The sequence below is a fragment of the Acipenser ruthenus genome, chromosome 4 (assembly GCF_902713425.1).
Source record: "Acipenser ruthenus chromosome 4, fAciRut3.2 maternal haplotype, whole genome shotgun sequence".
In the NCBI taxonomy this organism is placed as follows: Eukaryota; Metazoa; Chordata; class Actinopteri; order Acipenseriformes; family Acipenseridae; genus Acipenser; species Acipenser ruthenus.
The window spans coordinates 18,333,885-18,360,658 of record NC_081192.1 but is presented as its reverse complement, the minus strand read 5'-3'; the positions used below and the strand labels follow the sequence as shown (position 1 = coordinate 18,360,658).

General features: G+C 38.7%; 1 protein-coding gene across 3 annotated transcripts in view; it reads left to right on the top strand.

Annotated features, from left to right (window-relative positions):
• The first annotated feature begins 9,521 nt into the window (after positions 1 to 9,521).
• The window catches only part of LOC117399591 (nucleolar protein 4-like), a 95,710-nt gene continuing 78,457 nt past the window's right edge, over positions 9,522 to 26,774 (top strand). For all 3 annotated transcript variants that reach the window (XM_033998877.3, XM_033998876.3, XM_033998875.3), the window contains exons 1-2: positions 9,522 to 11,297; positions 25,323 to 25,472. In XM_033998877.3, the coding sequence (XP_033854768.3) occupies positions 11,046 to 11,297; positions 25,323 to 25,472 (402 nt within the window). In that variant the 5' untranslated portion in view covers positions 9,522 to 11,045. The remainder of the gene's footprint in view (positions 11,298 to 25,322; positions 25,473 to 26,774) is intronic.

Genomic DNA, 26,774 nt, shown 5'->3' with positions numbered 1-26,774 from the left:
TCATGCTATTGTGCTGAAAGAAAGTTCATAACAGGAAAGAAGGTGGCCTCCTATACAGAACCAATGCTATTATTACAGGGTAAGGGCCGTAAGCACACAAGAATAACTGAAAAAATGACTGGTCCTGCATTGATCCTGTTGGTTTACATTTTTATTAAAATCAAGTTTAAAACAAATCAAAGAAAAATACAACTACTCTGCCCAGTCACCCAACAGATACTTCCCAGATGGATGCAAATAAATAAATAAATAAATAACAATAAAGACACAATGAAGGAAAACATCACATTTTCAGCCACCAAACAAAGCAGGTCTGCAGAAAACAGGTAGCCATGGAAACCATTATACACCAGCATCATCATATAAAGGGCAATGGTTGAAGAAGTTATCTTCAGATGTCATCTTACAGTCCACATAACAGCAGAAACTTGAATAGAAAATGGAAAACTAATTATTGAAAAAAAATGTATTCCAAAAAAAAAAAATCCTCAAATTACACTGAGAACACCCCTGTGGAGAAATGGTTAGGTTCACCAGTGATTGGATTTCATCTGTCCTGTTCTAGGTACCAGTTTAGAAAACAGCACATTATACAAATATCACATTATTTTTATTTTGAAATATCCAGCATATACAATTTGTCACAAGAATGCTGATATAAAGATGCAATCCTTGAAAATATAGGCCAAATCAGGTACTGTACCATAACAGCTTACAATTTCCATAAAGGAAGGGCAGAGACTACCTGTTGCTAAGGTGACCAATAGGAACAGAGGGAAAAGCCATATGGGCTGTCATGGGGATCTTATGATGTCTCGTGGGGGTTCTGGTGAACCATGACAACCACACCAGGCAAGAAAACCTATTGGGAATTCAAGAGGTTTCTAACCAATGAGGGTTGACGAGGTCTATGTGATAAAAACATTCCATGAGGTGGTAATGCTCACTGATGACTCACTAATTGTATCCTATACCTATAAGTAACATTGATGGTTTCTTAGCACCACCAACTGGGCTGTACTGTGCGGAGTATCTCACGCCTGCAGTGGAGAGCTGTGCAGGTGTGCCTTGGGTGTATCTGGAGTGAGTTAAATATGCAGCATTTGACTATGAAATAAATGTGTTCTGTGCATGTCCCTGCAACCTGTGTCTGGACTTTCTGTGCTGCCTTCTGGCCGGGATTAACACCATTATCAGCCTCCCTATCATTACAAGATGTAATGATTGATCTTGCAGACAACACAGCTGACACATTGGAGGGCTTCCTCACAGTTCAGTGGTGTGCTAACAAGTGGGACACATACTTTTTAAAGTGACTCTTCAGCTATGGCCAAAAGTTTTGCATCACCTAGAATTTTAGGATTGAGGCATAATTTAGCAAATAAAAGTATAAACATAATTTATATATTTTATTTAAAATGTAATGAAAGAAACTACAATATTATATCGCAAAAGTCTACCGGAATCCATAATAGTAGTACAGCATTTCATGTTAGATTTCACATTTTTCAATTTTTGTCAGTTTTTCCTTAGGTATATAGAAAACTACAAATCGGTATGTAATTCAATTGTTAGCGGAACATTATTCAGCAGGTTTCATTCGACTTTATGAATCAAAATGTGTTAATTCTATAGGATGATGCAAAACTTTTGGCCATAGCTGTGGCTCTATTTATTACAGAGGGTTGTTATTTAGAAGCCTTGTTGTAGTGGTACTGTATAAAAAGCACTTCTTAGTGCACTATAGATTAGTCCTGTCCTACAAGCGCACTGCCATTGTTGCAGCAACTTTATGACTTTATTATCACCCTGTAAATACAAAGAAATGCTTGGCAACATTAAAAAGTGACAAATCCCTCATTAATGTTGTTTTGAGAAAATTAGACTTTTCTTTTGCAATTTGTTGCTACATAATCATCGTTCACCTGGTGTGTTGGTCTGAGTTGGTGTTGGGCTACATTTTGTAGACAGCACATAACAATGCACAGCAAAAATTATTATTGTTTGATAAGGTGTAGTACACATAACGCTAAACTCAGGAAGAATGTCTTAAGAGTGAATAATTATACCGAATATAATTCAAACAAATACAAACAAAATGTCTATAGTGTAATCAAAATATTATTTTAAAAAGGCACACTTTTTTCTTCCCTGAGCCACTGTTACTGCGGACAGAGTGGCAGAGGGTAAATTAAACGTGCATCCCTGCTAAGATTAAACTTTTAGTAAATGTGTTAAACCAACACCAATGCATCTTAATTTAATAAACTGAGCATGACTGTGGCTCATGTGGAGCGCTGCGACTGAGCCCTTTACTGACATTTTTGCATGGGAACATATGCCACCTAGTGACTGAATGTTGTAATTTTTGGGGTTTTTTTTTTTGTTTTTGCCAAGGAATGTTTTAATTAGTTTTCTGCAAACCCTTATGCTTTACCTTTAACATACTTTGCTCTGTTGATATATTTGTTTCCCAAATAATTGTAACTTTTACCAAACTACTACTTTCCATTTTGTGTTACAGGTAAGATCCCCACCTGAAACATACACTTGCATCACATGCTGCGTATATATTGCCATACTATATATTACACAGGGAATGAATGGGGAGAGGAAGCCAAGTATGTCTATTGAACTTAATTTATAGTGTGTGCTGCATCTGACTGAAAGTGAAGTCTTAAAAAGAGAAAGATCAACACAAACAATAAGAAACGTATGAGAATGCGAGTTTTACAGCCTGCCGTTTAAACAGCTGGCCAATCAGCACTGGCGAATGTTTCAACCACAAATGAAAAAATTAACCACACATCATACGTTTTACCCACATATGTAACAACTCCTAAATTTGGAGGATGATAGCTGCATCTCCCAAGCGAAGAAAGGTATTCCATAAGCTATATTGTAAGGTCATCATCAATCCCTGGGATGCAAATGTAATTCACTACATCCCATCTAATATTGTCCCCAATAGGATACCTGGTGACAGATACAGTAGTGGGTATAAATGAGACACTGTACCAACGTCCCACATTTACATCTGTAACGTGTTAATTATATTCTTTATGACGGTATATGTGTCACAGGGTAGGAGTCATTAAAAGGCTGACCCCTGCAACATAACTTAGGTAATGTACGCAAAGAAAAATTATTACCAGGTTCATAACTGCTTGTGAACGCGAGTCTGGCTCTTTTGTAGAGTGGTTAGGGTCTGTGGCTGAAGAGCGCACAATAGTGGAATCACCTGTCTGTGTGTTGGATCTGCCAACCCAAACCAGAAACCTGCTACAAATGCAAGACTTCTTCATCTGTAAGGATATTTCGGTACAACCCTTGACTTGCCTTTGACGAAAAAGTAGTTATATGTTGGTAATCAAAACATGAGCAACAGAGTAGAGCGCAGAGGTGTTGGACACTACATCATTTTAAAATTATTGATAGGTTATTGGCTAAAAATGATCATCGTAATCAAGATTATCATCATATTTTGACTCCCATTAATTGCGACTTTCTCCCCAGTTGGTAGTCATTTCTTTCTCTTCCACACCCTTTCTTTTTTTCTGTCTTTTTTTCGCACACTGGATTTTAAAATAAAGCCACTGCCCTCTGTATTTCCCCTACAACAGACAGTGGACTGAATTAAAGTCTTTTAATTTTTCCCTGGGCCTAATTAAATCATGTGGAACTTGTTTAACTACCACCAGAATCTATTTATGGACAAATCAGGGACAAGTAGATAATGTACAGGAAGAGAGAACAACAGGTAGAAATAGTGCTTATCTTTTTTAGCTTTACATGACAGAAACAATAACCATTTTTCAGCACAAAGACACAAAACATTAACAAGAGCATAGTGCAGAACCCCATATGATTCCTTTGTTGCCCCATGCAAATCCTCCAGGTTCCTGTGTCTCAAACACCAAGGGATCCCATGGAACATGATGGAGGATTCCCCATATAATTCTCAAGATGACCCATGAGAAGTCCACGGCTCCTTTGATAATGCCATGTGGGATACTGGGTAAAGTGGTTAAAGAAAAGGGTTTATAACCTGCAGGTCCCCGGTTCAAATCCTGGCTCGCTCACTGACTCGCTGACCCTGAGCAAGTCACTTAACCTTCTTTTACTTTGTCAAGTGAGATGTTGTTGTAAGTGACTCTGCAGCTGATGCATAGTTCACACACCTGCCTCTGTAAGTCACCTTGGATAAAGGCGCCTGCTAAATAAACATCTTAACAGTGTATTTTGATATTGCTACATAAACCAAAAAACAAAACAAACAAACAAAACAAAAAACAGCCGAAAATGGGAACTGCAGTGTTTCATTTAAATTGTTAAAAGAAGTGAAAAATAGTAACAGTAAATTGTACCAAAATGTTAAACAAAATGGTAATATTATAAAAGATTGTGTTCAAGTGGGGAAAAATGATTTACAGTATTGGCCAAACTCCCAACAGAACCATGCTTGTAGAATTTATAAAATGTGTAACATAATTGCTAATTACTCACAGGTAATGTAGTAATGGCATTCTGAAATGAATGATCAGCTAATGATATCCTATCACACTAATGCATGTATGATTAGTTATTTCAACCTAGACCTACATATTTCCCCGGGAAGTCAAAATACCATAAATTATTTTTCAAACACTGCTTTTCAATACACACATTTGTATTTTAAACAAAAATAAATGTATTGCATGGATTCATTCTGAAAAACTGTATTTTAAACTATGCAATAACTTACGTGTAAGTGTTGAATGAAGATCTTGTTTAACAAAAACTACAAAGCACATTATTATAAAATTCACAAATAGCTGCTTGAAAACTTTCCAGTTGAAATTGCCCATAAATTGCATTTTGTTTCATTGGCTTCAGGTGTTTTCTATAAGCGATTGTTCAGCAGATCTCAGAATAATCTAGTAAGGTACAAAATAGGAACAAGGAGACAGCCACAGGACGCTTTTAAGCCAACTATCAAAGCCTCTGGTAGTGATGTTGCATGCATTGTTGGCACGGCCTGGAGGGTATAGTCAGTGCCCACGCATATCTGAACATCATAGCCGATGAGGGGCATTCCCCAAATCACATTTACTCTGATGGACATTGTGTGTTCTCAAATGACAAGCATTTCAGCACTTGTACACATCAGCATCCACAAATTCATTCAAATACACAAACAGCACAAATTCACCGATGGATGAATGGCATGTCACTGCAGTGCAAGTCTACAGGAACTTGGTGAAACCTGTACCTTTCTGTGTTGCAGCTCTATAATTTGTTTGAATGGGAAAAACAACTAGACACTGACTAATAATCATGGTTCTTTAATAAAGTGGCTCTGTAAACCCTGTCCAGGTTATGTTATATGGCTTTTGCCTTTTCTGCTCCAGTATGAACTGTGAAAGTGTAGTATATGTAAACAATGCACGCGCAGATATAGTTGACTGGCATTAAACTACATTACAAAACCTTATGTTTGCCTAATAATATGCCATTTGAGAGGTTTTTGATTATACAGTTAAACTATAAGAAAAACAAGAAACTAAGTAGACAAAGTGTTTGCTTTCTATTTTTTATTTTGTTAGAAGCAGGTAGAGTTATGGTGAATGATTATGGATTGCAGCACAACAGGCCACTTTCACACAGCTTTAACATACTTTTTGTTCTTTTTTTTAATTGTTATAACCATCTACACACCTTATCAAATTATTACTTATTCATACTTACTGGATGCATATTGCAGTTCCGGACTCCCCTCATTTTGATCGTAGATCACAGCATAATCAGATATTCCTGTTTGATTCTGTCATGAATCTAGAAAGCTGAGCTGATCACTTCTTGGATAGAACTTTAATAAAACAGGTGTGTAGGAAGTGGTGTTCATGGCTCAATAGGGTTGTATGATTACATCAAATGTAACCCCCTTTGATCTATCATAACAATTTTATTCAAGATTGTTTGTCAGAATTTTTTTTTAAATGGTAAGTCACACAACACGATAAAGATTAAACAAATAATAATAATGAATTGCCCCAGAGTCCCTAAATAGGACTTGAAATGTTTCATCCCTGTCCAGAAAGGTGTCAGCTTTAAAGAATTACAATTACAGAATTGTCAAATTATCCTATCTCTCTAAAGACTTCCCCTTGATTAGCCCAGGTGCAGATTCTTCAGTCTATCTGGGTTATAAGTAAGTGCAGCAAGGAAGCATAACATCCAACACAGTCATGTTCGGTGCTTAATTTGTACAGAAAGAGGTGCCAAGGCACAAGAAATGACAATAATACCATTCTTAAGAATGGCACATTCAAAATCCTAACAGGTTTATTTGAAAGAGTACTGAATTGGTACAAGTTTACAGTCACGCAGACCACACCATATATGAAGTAATAGTATGCGCAGAAAAAGAAATTAAAAGTAACCGCAGGACAAAAAAAAAAGAAAAATATGCCAATAATTTCAGTGACTTCACTTTTATTTTTTTAGCCTCTGGATATATTCTCAAGCTACAGACCCATTCCACTTTGCTCGGGCTTGCTTGCACGTCTTTGACTGTGTCGAGGCGCATCTCGTCAGTGTTATAATTACAGAATATTATCCTAGCCCTTCCTTCGCTTCCTGCCCTCCCATACCTACATAATAACAGTAACAACTATCAAATTGATCAATAATGTAACAAAAGTAGTTAACTGTATGGCTATTTTGTCATGTGCCCCCCCCCCCCCCCCCCCCCCCCCCCTCAAAATTTTGCATCCAGTTGGTTTTGGAAACAAACTGGACTTTCAACAAGAAGAATGAATCAAAGGCTAAAATATTAAGGAATTCATAGAAACCAACAAATTCTATTTTAGTGTGGACCCACAACTGAAGTGTCATAGTGCATTAAGACACACATAATGCCACAATGTAGCCACACATTTGGTGTACAAGACTGAAAGATTGTAACCACTTTTGTTGTCACTTCACTACCATCCCGGAGTGCTTGGGAGAGGTGAGGGTCAATGCTGCTGCACACAGTCTTGTGCTCTACTTCTCCAGAAAAGCCCAGAAAATCTCCATATCTGACTGGCTATACTTGTGTTTTCTCTGTTTACTTCCTGTGTCATCGGCTACTCCGCGTCCTTTGCAAGCCACGAACGAACAGAAGGGATGGGGTTGAATTACTTCAATGGTGGGCCGACCAGATTCAGGAATAGTAACAAAGAAATGTTTAAAATAAGCATGGATACTCGCGCTGACGTGAATATGAAATTAATTTGTGAAAAGTCTTGCTCACACTCAGCACTGGAGATAGCAATAGTGTTCACAGCTATCAATGGGTCCTTACACTGCTTCCGAACTTCCTTCCCACCCGCTCCTTACAGGTTACCAATGTCAAACCTTTGGCAAAGAGACTCAGTCTTGCTTTCTATGTACGTACGGGCTAGCGCTGCTTATATAAGAGTTTCAATTCGGCAATTCGTTTCTCGCATCCATTATCAATTTTAAAAAAGTTACAACTTTTGAATGTCTTCATTTATCTTGTATCAAAGAAAAGAGCACAGCCAGTGTCATACTGAGTTCCTCCCACATCTTAAAGAACTGTGCCCAGTTGCCGTCAGAATTCCCACCTATTATGTCACCCAGTTACACTGCATTTGAGTTACTGAGCAGCTCTCCAGTACATACTGTCTATACAGACTGGACGGATGGCCATGCACTTCCAATATGAGGATGAATTGTAACAGGACTTGTTTCGTGTAACCAGGTTTAGCAATGAAGAAAAGCTCTTATTTGTCTGATCAGCAACCCAGCAACAGAGGGAAAATCTTTCATGTATAACTTTGGATAATAAATGAAATGTGCTGGTTTAAATGTGCCCAATTCAAACTCATCTGACCTTGCACTTCATGTGGCAGTGTTTTTACTTGGTGAGACTCTGGGAACCCACTTGGTCTTTTTTTAAACTTTTTTTTTTTACTTGGCCCTTTATTATTTTTCTTTTTTTGCTACTTGATTCTTTAATGTTGATATAATATGTTTAAATGGCTGGCTGATACTTTCATTCTTGGCTGTCTTTCATATGTTAAAATGTATTGGTCAGATTCGTATTCAAAGATTGGATTCCATGATTTGCTACTTTTTTATTAGACTCTTTGGCTTTATATTGGACTCATACACTGTATCACCTATTATTTATAATACAGTACAAGACAAACACAACATGCAGAACCCAGTAGTTTATAAAAAAAATATTTTAGCTTTAGCCAAACATTCCACATTGATTAAATGAGTATACTTCTGTTGATTTACTACAGTTACCCCCTCCCCCCTCCCCCTTTATTATTGGTCAACCCTGTGCTCCACTGTGTTTCAAGTTAATAATGAGGAAATCTAGTCACAAGTAATGAACTTTGGATTGAACCAACCAACAAACGTACAAGTTAGCTCGCACTGCCTCCAGTGATGGAATTTCCAATTACTGGCCTCAGTGCAATAAAGTCTAAAATAAAATATATGTCTTTTAAAATGTATGTTATTTACTGAGATCGAAACACACACGCACACACACACACACACACTGGGTAACCCTGTAATGACATTTAAAAGGTACAGCAACATGATCAGCGTGCAAAATAAATAACAACAGGAAGATCAGTAATAGAAACCCGATGCTATATAAAATAAATACAGCTGTATGTCAATCATTCTCCAGCAATGCTTGTACCGCTGAAAGCACCGAGACAGTTTGGTTTCCAGACGAATGGATAGCCGACAGTAAATCAACCTGTGTGACTCGTGAAAAATGACAACTCGGATCACGAAGTACCTGCTACAGGCTACACGGAACCTGTTGGTGGGATGGAGCCATCAGAATTTAAATGCGATTCGTAATCATATTGTCTAAATTAAAACAAATAATCATGTTGCTATAAAATGTGCATATTTTCTCTAAACCGGCGTCGAATGTATTGTACTAATAATTACACGTTTAGCATTTGCCAGTTCCTGTATATCCAAAAGTATCCATCTCTCGGCTCTTTCCAGAAGCCTATCTGTACAATACTGTAGTGGTTTCTTGTATGGTTCTGGTTCTCCATATCAAAACGTGACATAGTGTGGACGTAATACAAAGTCCCATTAGACCCTTGTCGATAAATGTCCTGAATTGAAATAATATGTTGTTGAATATTTGCGTAGTTGTTCTGCAGGAAAAAGACAACTCAAGTGACTATTTAAGACGCGCATTGCATTAACCAGTGGTATCTGCGTATATTCTTTTCCCCTTTCATTCTACAAGAAGATCTCCATGGAAACCGCATGGAAAGTGTGTCTACTCCTTTCCGCCACCTTGTTGTTATGCCATCACACTGCTGTTGTCCAGCTCGCACACAGCGCTGCTCCAACCTGCTAAATGAAGCATGCGCACTTCCTCGGATCCCTAAATGGGACAATTCTTTCTGTGACGTCACGGCGCTGCCGTCTCCACAGAAACTTTTGTCCCGGCAGCCAATCAGATGATTAGAACTCAGGGAGAGAGGTTTCTGTGCAGTGCTCTCACTCAGCCCGTGCTGTCAGTCCCGGCTGGAGCCGCCACCAGACCGAATAATATAGTATAAAAAACGGAGGTTGTTAGAAGGTTCTATCCTGCCGTTGCAACTGCTGTAAAGGGGGATAAAGCTACCGACAGATACTAAGACAGGAGCAATGTCGCCTCGCTTTCTTTAATTACATAACTCTAGTTTGAAACCGAAGATTCTGAAGACTTCTGAAGGCACAGACATTTGATGGTACTGTGAGCAAGCTATGCATCTTTATTACTAGAGAGATCTGAGAAGAGATATCAGTGTATAGTGTTGGGACTACAGTGTCTGGGCATACAGTGCCTGAAAAGGGCTGACAATCGTGTTTTCACTTCTTTAAATTAAAAGAACAGATTCTAGACGCGAAAATAGGAACGTTAGTTGTGGCCGCTTTGGGAAACCGCCAGGTATCATTTCACTCACAAAGGAGGGGTTCTTCTGCCCCTGGGTTCAGCGGAGACACATCGAAAAGGGGGGAGCGTTAAATGAATGTTATAAAATGCGTTTTAATTTGGATATAATCGTTACAAATTAGACACAGGGTAGGTAATCAATGCATTCTTTTATTCAGAACACCGGACAGAAATACTTTTTTTTTTTAGAGTCTATACAACCGATGGGGGAGAAATAACGATATGCTATAGCTATTTTGGATTCTACGTCGGTGTTTATGCACAGCAATACAATCAAAAACATACAATACAAATACAAAAACAGATATTTTTTTGTAAGAGCACATTGTGGTAAGCCACAAAGTAAAAACAGACAAGCGCAGTCCTGCATTCAGAAATTGAGGAAGTGGACATTTTAGTGGGTACTGCCGAACATTACCGTAGTAATTGGGAAATACACACTCGGTCAGAGAACATTATAAAGGCCTGGGAGATTTGATTTAATTACATTGTTGGGATAAATAGCAGAACTGCAGTTAAAAACGAAAAGCTGCCAAAAGCATTACAAGACAGGGTATTGCCTGGCTCACATTTCACATCCTGCACGGGGACTAGAGAGTGGGGAGAGGCACAGCCTAGGACAAAACAGCATAGCGCAGCCAAGAACTAATTTGTCGATATCAGGTAGATAAAGAGGGTCCTGGGATCCAAATGTAATAAACAACGAGAATGATACATAAATAATCTGTTTCTTTTTCTTGTGGAGTGGAATGAAGGGGACAGCCCTGGCTCTGGAATATTTGGAAGTGATCACGTAGAGAGGACAAGGGACTGATAATAAGCGGCCGAGATCCGACTGTCTTCCATGGTTGAGAGCCAGATCAATTGAAAACCAACTGGGGTTTAGATGCGAGGTCCCCTTTCCTTGCTAGTGCGGTAATTCTAAAATCGGCACCTGTCTTTTTAAGGTATCGAGCTCGGTAGAGATTGTTCATGATCAATAATAGGCGAACAGGTGCAAAGTAGCCTACAGCAAACAGGCGAGAAGAAAAAAAAAACCGTCGAGGAACACATTGTCCCCCTGTTTATAATGGAGGGCGATCGGGACATGTACCGCCAGTTTCAGGACTGGTGTCTCAGGACATATGGGGATTCCGGGAAGACGAAGACAGTGACTCGTAGAAAATACGACCGGATAGTGCAGCTCCTCAATGGATCAGAGTCCAGCACCACAGACAATGCTAAGTTTAAATTTTGGGTCAAGTCCAAAGGTTTCCAGCTCGGGGCTCCAGATGAGATCAGCGGAGAGAAACAAGTGCTGTACGTGCCGGTGAAAACTACGGTTAGTGATGTTTATTGTTGTTAGCCGATTGCCTGTAAAACGTGTGATTGTTAAAGCAAAGTATGGCCCTCATAAGATTCAAAGTCAGCACCACTCTGTACGTAGGCTGGCATGGTCACACTGTTAAATCATAGCGATTCATTTAAAACCTGCAGTGCCCATTCTTCAGGATAATGACACCAAGTAGTTTGTCATTAATTAATTACCGGTGTAACATCAATGTTTGCTACCTCAAAATTTGCCACCGGTAGCAAAATATGACTTGTATAAGCGTCACATTTTGCTACCTTATCAGTCTGCTACCTGGACTAGGGGGGAATGGTGCATGCGCATTACGTAAAGTAGGAACATTTGACAGGTAGCATAAGTTGACGTGACAGACACCGGTATATGATTCGTTAAAAAAAAAAAAAAAAAATCCTACTAATTCACTGTTAAACAAACATGTGGTTTTTGATGGGACTTATAGAAAGCACCATTCAATTGGTTTCAATTAATAAAATCTATTCAAAATGTGTATTTGTTGTTTACCGATGTGAGTATGATGTAGTCTACATGGCGTGCAGATCAGTAAAGGATCAGGGTAGGCTGCTTGATGTCATGACAAATGTGGCGCTTGTTAGGGGCTTTCCTAAGTTCAACGAATATCTTCACATTTGGTCAACTTCTGTTAAATAGTAGTGGTTCTAAGAATTATTTTATATGGAATATAATTTTACACCGCTCCACATCATTTCATCTGAATATTAATAATCTTCTGGCGGTTCTTGCCAACAGGCATTATGCATTAAAACTGTACGCAGAAGTGAAACCCACACACTATTCCACTTGATGCAATGATCATTTAAAGCCCTCCTTACGATCATAGTAGCCATGGTAGTGAAGCTGAAAGCACTTCTTTCCTGTGATAACACGAAAAACAATGTACTTACTAGTTTGGGCTCACTTTCTAATGTGCATCCAAAGCTGAAAATATGAATTGACATGTTTAACAAACGTATTAACTATGTGATATGTATGAATTATATAACATGTAAGCAATACAAGGTCAATATAGGTCAATATTGTTTTTTTTAAAAAAAAATACTGGTAGGAAGAGAGCATATTTTTGCAAATTGAATTTTTTTTCGCATGTTATTTTTTAAAAAAAAATTATTTGTAGATCAATAGCCCAGCTTACCTTACAGATGTTTTACGCAGTGAATATCTAGCAACACATTTATTACCACAATCTTCACCTTTTCCGTGTCAATATGCCAATATATGTCAATATTATATTGAGGAATTTCGCAAAGGAACAACATTGCAAGACCCGGATACATATTTTGTATTTGTTTTGGGGTTTCATACCATGGTGACTTAATAATTAATCGATGTATTATAATTTAGTCTAACATAAAGTGTATCCCTTTAAAACGGTACAGTCTTGGGTTTGTGATGAATGGTGTGGTATAGGTCCTCAAATGTGCAACATGACATAGCATAACCTGGTGCGTGCAAGCTGAATTATTTTATCTCAGACCACACATAAAGCATACTACATTTCCGAAAACACTATTGTAAATTGTTGCGAGACTATAATACATTATAGAAACAGACGTTAATACTTTGCTAGTCATCTTTGATTTGAACTAGTAGGGTATAGATGGGTCTTCAAATGCATGGCAGCAGCAGCATCTCCTGAACTATAACAAGGCGTCCCATTACGGACACGCAAATTTGCTGTCCTGCCAAAATGAACGACCTCAAGAGACAATGCTGTTGAGGTTCTTATTTTTTTGCCCAACCCTACAGTAGCCTGAGACAAGATTTTTTTTTATTTTTTTGATGGGGCTGTAATCCGTTGCTGCAGGTAATTCGCTATCATTACTGCTTCGTTGAATGTAAAGAAAAAGACAATCGGACTGTGCCTAATTAGGTAGCTACCTATCTAGGAAAAGGGACAAAGAGCGAGTCGGGCGCTAACCGTGAAGTGCAGTCGACATCCTATATCAGACTGTAAACAATACAAACGGCCTTTTCAATATGCTTTTGTGGAAACAATAATATACTGTTTAAAAAGAAACAGTGCACCGCAGCAAATCAATTAAAATCAAGATAAAAAGCCGACTACATGAAAATGGTTTGTGAATTTCGTTCTCATAAACCAGAAAGGGAAACTAATTAATTCCTTCTGCTGTATGTCTCATTACCCCCACCGACCACCATGTTAAAAAATACTATGCATTTAATGATTTTAATGAGGTATGAGAGACATGCTCCACAATACCCACAGGTACATGGCCTTGCTTACTTCTGGCTCTGTGGTAGGTGGTGAATTTAAACCGATCAATATTTGTAGCTTAGATCTTTCTGTGGTCTCTTGGATGTGCTTCAGGTCACCAGGCAACGCATAACAAGCTAAGAGCCCATTTCAGGACCTGTACAGGACAGCAGCAACAGCAGCACATTATAAAGGAGGATATTTAGCTTCATAAACCTTAATTGGTACATTTACTGTGATGTAGCATTAAATATTCAGTTCATAGGAGAATTAGCAAGGGCCTGGCAGGCACTGGCTGTTTAAATAATATACAAGAACCTAAGTAAGTATAGCTCAGAAACAGTAGCTCAGATGTACTGTGTGTATTGTTGTATTTATTTTTATTTCATTTTTGTCATGTATTTTGCTAACCAAAGAACAAATTACATTTCCAGTGTTATTGTTAATTATTGTGTAAAACTCACATCCCTATTTATTCCCTTTTGCTATAAATGTGATGAACTAATAAGGGGGCTGATTGCTTTCTTATGCTTAAAATAATGCCCTTCTCATTTTGGGGGCATTGGTAGTCAGTTAGTTACTCTACAGTTCCTTGGCATGTTATTATTTTATCCAGATTCTACAGTAGACTGGTCTAACTCTTCAGCTGCTGACCTACTGTAACTGTTATTTCCCTTACGGCAGTACAGCGTCACATGCTCTGTTGCATCCATCTCCTTTGAGGGAAAGAGGGTGCACTTGCTCTTCTCCTTCCAGCAGACCTCCTACCTCCATCTGTCCAGACATGACAAGGGTTTTAGATGGGCCCTGTTTATATCTAAACTCCCCCACCCGCAGTTTCTCTTTGTATAGGATTCCCAGTCACAAATCAGGGAGTTACAGCAAACCACCTGTAACTACTGAAGTATGATATTTACTTTTCAGACTGCCTATTACATCTTGTGCTGTCTTTCTTGCATATACGAGAAACCACTTTACACAAAAAAAGGTTATTATTTATTTCACAAAAGGCTGTTCTTCTATATAAAAAGCACCAACAAAAGAAAATGCCCTTAAATACACTTAGAAGGGTTCCTGTGCATTCTATATAGATACTGTTCTAAGAGTGCAGATTCTGCAGTTCTGCAGCTCCCAGAATCCTATCTAGATTAAGTCTAAAGAATCCACACAAGGAAGTGTTATAGAGCAGACCATGCCTTAGGCTTGTGCACTCATTCCGGATGGGACCGGTGCTTGCACTGGAGCAGGGGCAGGGAATTCTTTCCAGGTTGCTATGGAGACAGTCTATTATACCTGCTTGCAGTGTGCTGTTCCAAACCAGCAGCTCCACAAGGGAAGAGAAACACCAAACCGGATAAGCTGTTCACACAGTCATTACAGCCAGTGTTGCAACATGGTAGACTGTACAGTGTTTTTTTTTAAATACTGTAATAGCTGTAAGGTTGTAGTACTGTAGCGAGAAACATTACTATCATCGTCATGCTTGTAACTATTAAGAAACAGGTGGCATTGTTTTATTTTCTAACGCTTTTGCTGCAGTACAGTTTAAGATTGTGGAAGAATGTATGCCTCTTTGTCCTGGTATTTTCTTGTAAATGTTTAGTGTAGTTTCGTACTACAATTCCATATCATATAGGACCGATCTAATATGTGATAAATTTTCAGTATGCTCTGATTGTATATGCTTTAGTGCCAGATTCTCAAATAAGTTTACTTCAAATTGTCATGAGCAAGATGATTTTCTGGAAGAAATAAAAACACAGATTACAAGTCTAAAATTAAATAAACTAGAAGAGTGTGTGCCTAACACAAATCACAGTTGCAAATGATTATACTCATAGATCTATCATTAGTCAGCGGGTGTATTACAGAAGCAACAGGGAGATTAAACTTTTATAAGTGACAGAATGTATCCTAGGGATGCTATTTTCATATGATGGAGAGCCCATACGCTCCACGTGTGTGTGCTCCAAAAGGTTAAAAACTACTTTTCATTCCTGCAAACATTAATTCATTCGTAAATCATAATGGATTTGTTTTTCTCTTGATGTAACACCAGTTACAACCTCTTAGCGCTCTATCACAGTCGGTCACATCAGATGTCTTGCCCATCATGACTGAAATTGACTTGGAGATGCTGCTGATAAAGTAATAGAATACACAAATGTAATTTGCATATCAAATGAACCACTCATGTGATGGAGTGTGTGCTAGATTGGTAAAGTATGCAGATTCTGCGATTGTTTTTTTTTGGTTTTCCCTGTATTTTCTGGATCATCTTACTTTCACTGTTTTTCTACTATTGGACCTCAGTTCTTTAGGGCACTTCAAATATTAGGGGGTTCACTTAAATACTTTTTTATATTTCTTATAAAAAATGTAGACCCTAGGTCTGTCTTGTCCAAACTTATTCCCTGGCCTCTTATAGACTTTTTGGATTGCCTTCCGATATAGCCTGATAAAATGCTGATTTTATATGTTGCACAAAACATTACAGTATTACCTTTCGTGCATATGTGGACACACTAAACTTTTTAATTCTCTTGCTTGAGATTTTTTTTCACACACTATGAATGCAGTATCATGCATATATGTTGACCCTGTAGATTCTTGGTTGTTTATTGATGTCTCAAGTGCAGTGGAACACCAAAATGCTATCCATTTGCTAGGAATTAGGGAAGGTGCATTTATTTTGATCTTATTATCTAAAGATTCCTTTATAAAACATTACTGTAAAAGCCTAGTTAGCAAAAGTGAAATCAAAATAAAACACTTGTGAATGAAAGATAAGTGTGGTATGAATTGTAAATACATGGCATATGCATTGCAATGTGTTAAACATGGCCAGTTTTATTGTGGTAAAGTTAGCGAATGGTACAACCAATCCTGTAGATGGTTTTTAATTCAACTGGTCTTTTGACTCGATTCTAATTGTTTCTTGACCTACATAATTCCTATCATCTACCAGTTCAGTACTTGACTAGCTGCATGTCCCAAGTAGACATGAACTTATTCATAATCTTGTTTAATGCTCTTTGGGACACTTTAGTCCATCATACAGTTCATTATATATTGTTTTAAGAAGCTACCCTTGAACAGCAACCCACCCCCCCCCATTACTATTTGCAGGTGACCTTGCTGTATTCAGCTGTACTATAGATGTGCAGATGTGCTGGTGGTCTATTTGAAGGCCAGTCAACTTTGAAAATGTCATCTATTTTAAACCATGAAAAGCTTTGACCTTAATAGCACCAATATGTTTGAAATGAAAGTCATTTTTAAAAGGAGAATGTTTAAAATATGAATTGTCCACAATATAGTTTTGCTAGATATTTGTCATTTTTACAGGATATTTTCTAGTACATTGGCAGCAGCTTTCAGGTGCGTCTGTATGATTTTATGTGAGGATAAATTCAAATAAACTGAAAAAATCACCCAATACCAAAAAGAAGATGTTGAATGTTCATGTTCATCCCATTTTACCAAAGTTCAGACTTCTGTGCATCCTATTTCATTATTATACAAAAGTTAAATGGCTGCCTGGTCTGTTGTAATTCTCCAAATGTGGTTACAGCTCTGTGGAAAACAAGCCCCCCCCCCCCCCCCCCCCCCTTCTTTATTTTTTAACTTTATAAAAATGTCGATGCTTAAGATTTTTGTGCTCATGGTAATTGGGGGCAGTGGCACAGGCTACAGCCAACCACAGTGCTTATTGTTAAGATCTTTATTACCTTTGAAGGGGTCCTTTGGGAGAATTGTATTGTCTCCAAAGTTACCACCAGTGCCTCTGGAGAAGTTGGCTACCTATTCATTTTTTATAAGAAAAGTCCAGTAGACAAATGTTTTGGCTAGTGCCTTCTTCAGTGTAAATCGTATAGTTTATTTTAGTTTTACCTTGTAATTCTGAAGCATTTTTGAAGTTATGGATAATTCATTTTCTCCTGTCTCCAGTTACAGTGCCGAGAAAAAGTTTGTGAACCCCTTAGGATTTTCACATATTTCACATGTTTCAAACCTAAAATGTTATTAGATCTTAATCTAAGTCCTAATAATAGATAAAGATAACCAGATTAAACAAATGGCACAAAAACATGATACTTTTTCAACTTTTATTTATCCACAAATGATTCAACATTCAATATCCATGTGTGAAAAAGTATGTGAACCTTTAGATTCAGTAACTGGTGGCACCCCCTTGAGCAGCAATGACTTCAACTAAGCGTTTCCTGTAACTGTTGGTCAGTCTCTCACATCGGTTTTGAGGAATTTTGGCCCATTCCTCCTTACAAAACTGCTTCAACTCGGTGACATTTGAGGGCTTCCTTGCATGGACAGCTTGCTTCAGGTCCTGCCACAACATTTAGATGGAGTTTAGGTCCAGACTTTGACTTGGCCATTCTAAAAGACGGAATTTCTTCTTCTGCAGCCATTCTTTTGTAGATCTGCTTGTATGTTTAGGATCATTGTTTTGCTGCATGACCCACTTTTGGTTCTCATTGAGGCCAAAAAGCTCTACCTTTGACTCATCTGTCCAAAGAACATTGTTCCAGAAGTCTTGTGGATCATCTATGTGCTCTTTGGCGAACTTCAGATGGGCAGCAATGTTCTTTTTAGAGAGCAGTGGTTTCCTCCTGGCTATCCTTCCATGAACACCATTCTTGTTCAGTCTTTTTCTGATAGTTGAGTCATGAACACTCACAGTAGCCAAGGTGAGAGTGGCCTGCAGATCCTTGGATGTTACTCTGGGGTTCTTTGTGACTTCATTGATGATTTTCTGGTTTGTTCTTGGAGAGATTTTGGTAGGACGACCGCTCCTGGGTAGAGTGACTGTGGTCTTGAACTTTCTCCATTTGTAGACTATCTGTCTGACAGTGGATTGGTGGAGCCCCAAATCATTAGAAATTGTTTTGTAACCTTTTCTAGACTGATGAACATCAACTACTGTTTTTCTGAGGTCCTCCGATATTTCTTTTGATTGTGGCATGACGTGTTTCCACACACCTGTATGGTGAAGACCAAACTCACAAAGTTTCTGATCTTTATATAGGGTGGGGCTTCCCAAACTCACCCCTGAAGATCCCCTTAATTGAGCTGATAAAACCAGGGATTCACTTACTTTTTCATATACCCTGTTTGTCTAATTCATACATCATTTTGTTTAAAAAGACATGGAATTGGTTAATATAAACCCTATTGAATATTTAAGAAAAGACTGGTTTTGATTCAAGAAGGCTATCATGGTAAACTATGGAATTTCCATAATTATCATTGGGGTTCACAAACTTTATCTTGGCACTGTACCTCCTGGCAGTGAATGCTGCAAGTTCTGGTATATCTTTCAACCCAGGATAGTCTCATAGCAAACTTTGCAGCAAGTTTAGCCTTAAGCCTACCCTCAGAACCTCAGAGAGCAGCCTGCATGTCTTACTACACCATTGCCCTACATGTCTTACTACACCATTGCTGTAGTCACAGGACCGTACCATGGAGTCTCTTTATATTCAATTGATCTAAATAACTGCTTAATAAATTGACTTGAATTTAGTGGTACTGTGAATAATAGAACCTACATTTAAACTGCAATTGTGCAGGTCTGAAACTTGAGCTAATTACAGTACATCAAAGATACTCAATTAGATCCACCTGCGGGCCAATTTGGGAATTTTATTATTATTATTATTATTATTATTATTATTATTATTATTATTATTATTATTATTATTATTTATTTCTTAGCAGACGCCCTTATCCAGGGCGACTTACATGGGGGCGGACTGTGCATAGAAGGTTGACAAAAAAATAGAAACTCACGCATAATAACTGAAACTGCAAAGATATATTTTGGTTGCAAACTGAGTACAGTATTAGTGTTTATAATTTAACTAAGTTTAATAAATTGTAAATAAAACGACATTCTTACCTATGTTTGTGTCAATCTAATGGGAGAGGTGGCATCGTCGTTCTCTGGAAAGCTTTGTGATTACTGGTGTGGAGGAGGTTAGGGCAAGGTGCATGCAGTGATGCAGATGCTCATCTGTGAGGCGATTGCGGTGTTGGTTTTTTATAATGTTCATAGATGAAAACCCTGATTCACACTGGTGCGTCGATCTAAACATCGGTAAAAGAAAGACGGATAAGTTCTGGCTATTCTGAAATTGGTGAGCATATTGAGTCCAGAAATCACAAAGTCCCACTTCTCTGAATTTTGCTTTCAAGATGTCTGAAATCTGGAGCCATACAATTTCTAATTAAATCAAGAATGTTCTTCGCTTCAGAAGGTCAAGGTCCATCAGCAGAGGCGGCAGAGCCGGATCACGAACAAATAAAAGCAAATCCTTTGGAATTCTGAAGTTCTCAAATCGCATTTGAAAGTTTTTGATGAGATTGTTCATGAATTCTTGCATCATTTTCATCGAGGTGTCATCTGTAGCAACAACGCTCAATGTGGGAAAGTGCAACATTTTTCCTGTTAAGTCAGTGTTCAAGATTTCAAGGTTCTTCTGAAACGCGCACACTTTCTCAAACAGATCCCCGACACTGCTTGCCCGGCCTTGCATGCAGGTTGAGGGAATTCAAATGACCAGTTATATCACACAGGAAAGCTACCCGGGACATTGTGGGAACATCGTTCATAAATTCCAGTAATTTGCCAGCCTTGCTGGTCTTCTGATTTGAAAGAAATTCTATTATTTCTTTCTGAAGTGCACAAAACCTCTCTAACACACACCCCGACTTAACCAGTGAACGTCATTATGCAGCAACAGATCATTGTATTTGGCTGAAACGTCCTGCAAAAGTGCTTTAAAAAGACAATGTTGCAAGCTAGAAGTTGAGCGTATGCAGTTCACTAATCTCATCACAAAACCCATAGTTTTTTCCAATTCACCAGACAACTTACCGCACAGGACAGTTTGGTGAATGATGAAGTGAAGAGTGGTTAATGAAGGGTGTATCACTGCCAAGCAGGAAGCAAAGCCTTTCTCTTTCCCCGTCATGGAGGGGGCTCCATCTGTAACAAGCAGGTTTACTTTCTGCAGATCTAATCGATGCTGATCATAAAAGCCTTTTACCTTTTCAAAAACAATCCTTGGAAGATTCCCGAGCCCGTTCCTTCTCCACCCTTGCTCCGCAGTGATGGAACGACCTTCCTGCAGATGTCAGGACTGCCCAGTCCCTGACCACATTCCGGCGCCTCCTCAAGACTCACCTCTTCAAAGAGCACCTGTAGAACTCCTCTGTTTGTATCCTGGGACACTATCACCCTTCATTAAAATGTGCTTTATTTTGCTCTTATCTGCCCCCTATTTTACTGCATTTAATCCTGTACTTCAGAATACTGTAATCTGCCAAGTGTTTAACCTGTAGTATTTTGTACTTAATCATATCCTGATGTAACTATCACTATTTAATCATATCCTGATGTAACCATCGCTATTTAATCATATCCTGATGTAACTATCACTATTATCTGCTGTATTATTGAATTGTGGTTTGTCACACTTGAACAAAAATTATTGTATTTCTTGCTCTTATTGTATTACTTGTATTGTAACACTTGAATGTATTTGTATTTGCTTGCGATTGTAAGTCGCCCTGGATAAGGGCGTCTGCTAAGAAATAAATAATAATAATAATAATAATAATTGACTTTATATGTATGCTAGATGCAACCGAGTTTTTGGGCTGTTTCTAATCGATTTCCACATCTGTATAACTTGGCAAAGCTTTGCCTTAACTTCCAACCAATTCAGTGGATGCAGACGTGCAGTCTCAATGTATGGGCAAGTCAACTGCAGGGGGATGCTGCATACTCGCCTTTAACAAATGCCAGCACTGTTTTAGTAAGGAAGCAAGTACCACTATTTTTAGGCTTTATAGTGTTCTGAAATACTGTCTATTTAGGTTTATTTAATGTTTAAACATGTCCGCGAAATCCTAATTTTATTCCGCAACATACCCGTGAAAAATACGTAAATATACCGCGATTTAAGTAGACCCTTATGTATGTGGTATTTTTTAATTCGGAAAGCAGTGCTGACAGACAATCCTCGCCAATAATCTCCACTCTTCGTGCTGCTGTGGAATCAGACCGTGGAACTTGCTTTACGTGGTTCAGAATTTCGTCTTTGTTTTTATCTCCGGCCAACAGCTCGTCCAGCAATTCCAACGTGCACTCCTTCACAAGCTCAGAGTCCAGGAAAGGCTTTTTCTTTTTAGCTAGTGCCCACATTACCTGAAGAGAAGCAGCTGTTGCTTTTTCCTGAGAATCAAATTTGAGGTGTGATATGAAGACTTCAGACTCAATTTTGTCATGTCTTAAGACACTGCCAGGAGGATAGGCCGTGTTGAAATTACTGTGCTTTAATTCAAAGTGCCGCCTCAGGTTGGCAACCTTGGAGACTGCTACAGTGGTTTGGCATATTAAACACAAAGGTTTTGAGATGGCATAATAAAAAGAAACTCTGCCGTCCAGTTTGGATTTAAATGCACGGTTGTTTTTTTTTTTTTTTTAATTTAGTCGTCGCCAATTTTTTACCACGGTTTTTCTCCCCAATTTAGCATGCCCAATTATTATCTGTATCCTCGGCTCACCGCTCGCAACCCCCCCGCCGACTCGGGAAACGGAGGCTGGAACACGCATCCTCCGAAACGTGCTCCTGCCAAGCCGTCATTTTTCGCACTGCAGATCCACAGCAATGCCACCAGACCTATAGTGCCGGAGGACAACACAGATCTGGCGGCTTCACTGCAGAACCACAGGCGCCCTATCGGCCACAGGGGTCGCTGATGCGCGGTGAGCCGTGGATTCCCCTGCCGACCTAGGCCCTCCCTACCCGGGCAGCGCTCAGCCAATTGTGTGCCGCCCCCTAAGAACTCCCAGTCACGGTCGGCTGGTACATAGCCTGGATTCGAACCTGCGATCTCCAGGCTATAGGGCACATCCTGCACTCCACGCGGAGCGCCTTTACTGGATGCGCCACTCGGGAGCCCCAAATGCACAGTTTTCGCTGTCCGCTTTGCAACGTTTACTCCTGCTTGCTCCATTTCCATCACACTAATAATGAAAAAAAATGGGTGGTATCCTAGCTGAACGTACTGTCTGATGCAGTCGCGAGAGCGCAAGACCCAATAGGCAAGTGACAGAGCAAATTGATAGACAGTGCATTATACTGTTTGTAAATTGTATAAGCTTAGATGAGACCTGAATAATTTATTATCATAACAATATTTTTAAGGTGAGCTGGCGGGCCACACAGGAAGCCTTGGTGGGCTGTATTTGGCTCGCGGGCCACCTACTGAGTATCGCTGTAGTACAGTCTGGTGGAATAGGAGATCTGAAATCAGTTTCCCAGCCTAACAAGCTGAGTCATTGGAGGACTGGGAAACCACCACAAACTTTTGAAACATAACCAGACTAGAGAGATTGTGTATTTTTTCGGGGGGGGGGGGGGGGGGGGGGGTTCTGTCAGAAAACACCTACCATATGACCAAAACCTTCGAAGAGATCCCAGAAGACACATTATGTACATTCCAAACCCTGAGTGGAAGAATCATTTCTGTTGCAGCTCAAGAAAGGTTTAATTTGTAGGCATAGTGTTAAATTCCAGTTCATTTATTCATCTATTTTTGTTTACCTTTTGGTACCTTCTTATGATGTTTGCAATTCTTATGACTCCTGTTGCTCCAAATAAGTTTGTTTTTCCATGTATCTCTAATATATAACGAGGTTTCAGCTACATTTACATATAAGCTGGTTCACTAAGTTGTTGTCTATGATTCCTGCATTTCACAAAGTAATGTGGGCTGTATGACCTTTCAGCTAGCTAGCTGGCTTCCCCTGCTCCATGGTATTGTATTGAACCAGTGACACAGAGTTTGAAGGTCACAGCTGCCTTCCATAGCTTTATCAGCCACATTATGTTTAAGCTGGAAGCCAGATATGAATAGATAAAAATAAGCTAGATAATTTTTTTTAAAATTTTTAAAAAATTTAAAAAAAATATTTTCTCCCAATTTGGAATGGCCAATTATTTTATTATGCTCAGCTCACCGCTACCACCCCTGCGCTGACTCGGGAGGACGAAGACGAACACACACTGTCCTCCAAATTGTGTGCCGTCAGCCGACCGCTTTTTTTCACACTGCGGACTCACCATGCAGCCACCCAAGAGCTACAGTGTCGAAGGACAACGCAGCTCTCGGGCAGCTTACAGGCAAGCCCGCAGGCGCCCGGCCAGACTACAGGGGTCGCTGGTGCGTGGTGAGCCGAGGACACCCTTGCCGACCTAACCCTCCCTCCCCCCGCTGCGACGCTCGGCCAATTGAGCGCCGCCCCCTGGGAGCTCCCGTCCTCGGTCAGCAAAGGAATAGCCTGGACTCGAACTCGCGACGTCCAGACTATAGGGCGCATCCTGCACTCTACGCAAGTGCTTTTACTGGATGCGCCACTCGGGAGCCCTACTAGATAAATTTTCTATAGGAAGTATGCACAGATCAGACGAATCAGATATTATTCATACCAAACTGTTGCACTTACAATACTCCACAGTATCAGAGACAGGGACCTTTTCTGGGAATTAAAGGAATACTTTATACTTTTAATTTTTGTTCTGATTATAAACCCATGATATGTGTTCACAACCATACTGTTTTAATCACTTTTTCAGCACTGTTTAAAGGTCTCATTACATAATCAGGCTTACAGAGACCCAGGTAAAATGTGCTGTTGTCTGTAAACATGCCAAATATCCACAAGTAGCACCCCAGATAAGGGTTTGGGTCTGGGAGTATCTTACCCTCTAATTTTAACACTGAGAGAGTAAAATGCATTTTCAGGGGGTAAAATGCAACATTACCTTGAAATCATGAGTAATCTCGATAAATACTGTATAATCTTTAATGGTAATGGGGTAGGCATTAAAAAAGAGCCTTCCATTTTAAGTGCAATGTTACTTTGAACTACTGTACAACCATGTGTGTGTTCTACAAGATTCTTTATCTGCTCAGCACATTTTTTTCGAAGTTTCACACTGACTGCAAATTAATTACGTTACTTATATTTTAACTTAAACTCAGTGAACATGTTAAAACTTCAATATAAAGCCATACAGATAAATACAATAAGGAAATGCATTAATAAGTTATAAAACAGTTTAATATTATAGGCACCTTTTTTTAGCTGGACTGGAGTGTTTACGCTTCAACCTATGCAGCTTCAAATTTTTCTTATTCTTACTGTGATTGGCTGCAAAGACACAGGGCTAGCCAGAGATTGGTTAATGTTTGTTGGGTTGGTTTTGCTTGTGTACAGTTTCCTACTAAGCAAAGACATTGTAGTCTAGGAGATGTAGTTGTTAGTGGAGGTTTTAGGGGAGGCGGGAGGGGAGGCAGACAAGCTGTGCAGCAAAATTGATATGCATATTTTTACGCATTACATTTTTATTTAGTGCATATTTCTGATTTTTTAATGCGTAAAACAGCAGGTAAGCAGCTTATCTGGGCCACCGTCCACAAGTGCAGAAAAAGTAATAGATGTTCATTAAAAACCACAAATTATTGGAAAATGAGGATGCATTTTCAGAGAGTATAGTGTTCCTTTAAGTAACCTGTCATTCAGTTTCCTAGACAGATTGACCCATTGACTTATATTGTTCTCTTCTATGTTCTTGTTCAAATGATCCATTCTGAATCTTTATGCGCTGAGAATAAAGCTTTGTTAAAAAAAGAATCCTTAATAAATGTTGATTTCTTTGATTTTGCAGGAAGGCATGGGAATAGATGAGAAAGTGTCTTTAAGACAAGTGGCTGTGGTAGAGGATTTCTTCGACATCATTTACGCCATGCATGTCGAGAATGGAACTAATGGAGAAAAAACACGGAAACATGCTGGACAAAAGAGGACTTACAAGGCGGTAAGTTAAACATATATAATGTGTAAAAAAAAAATATTGTAATTGTATGTAAAAATAGTGTGATATCTTGTAACAATTGTAAGTCGCACTGGATAAGGGCGTCTGCTAAGAAATAAATAATAATAATAATAATAATAATAATAATAAAAACACAGGGATAATGTCCATACTGCATTGCATCCTGAGCCAGTCATAAAAAGAGGCATAATACCACAGTAGTGACGTCAGAAAGCGATAATTCCTCTAGAGGAAAATATACTTGAACTTTGACCCATTCAACTCCTCGAGACCATCACGTCCAATTCAAACACAAAATGACGTCTCGTTTTCAATCACTTGACAACACCCACAGTTCAGAAATGTTCATTAAGGAGCAGCAAAATGAGAATACGTTAAAAAAAAAATATGTAAAGCTGCTACATTCGTTTCTCAGAGAAACTGGAGAGGAACGGGAAATTAAAACAAGGTAAAGGCAATCAAACAAATAAAGCTGAAGCACTAATGAATAACGACATAGAACATCTGTACAGCACTGAAACACTACGTAAAAACCCAACTGTACTGCTGAACCTCGTCTTCTTTAATATTAGCATCACAAGGGTATCCATGGATTATAAAAAATAATAGACGGGCCTCTTCAGTGAGTTATAGGAAAACAATTATATCTCGTGTTTCTTCGGTTCGGTCTCGTAGTTTATGATGTCACAAAAACCCTAGATGAAATTATTTTCCTGTAACTCACTGAAGCCCGTCTTATATATATATATATATATATATATATATATATATATATATATATATATATATATATATATATATATATTTCAATGGAAAGAATCCCTGCACTCTGATTGGCTGAGCAAGAGGGATATAATTTATTTATGTATTTATTTGACCCGGACAACGTACAATGTCATAAGATGTATTGCACCCAGATTTAGCTGTGAGCTCATTTTCATTGGCAGCAAACACAAAAATAGTGTTTACAAATAAAGTAACATTTATTGAAGGGAATATGATCGAGCATCAGATAAATAACCCACGACAGCAGCAACCTCAAATCCTCAAAAACAACATCATTCTAAAAGACAATCTTATCACACACCCAATCCGGGATCAAAAACATCCACACCTAGACAATTCTATAATGACTATAAAATATACTATACTATATATATATATATATATATATATATATATATATATATATATATATATATATATATATGTATATATATAGATATATATATATACAGTACTGTGCAAAAGTTTTAGGCAGGTGTGAAAAAATGCTGTAAAGTA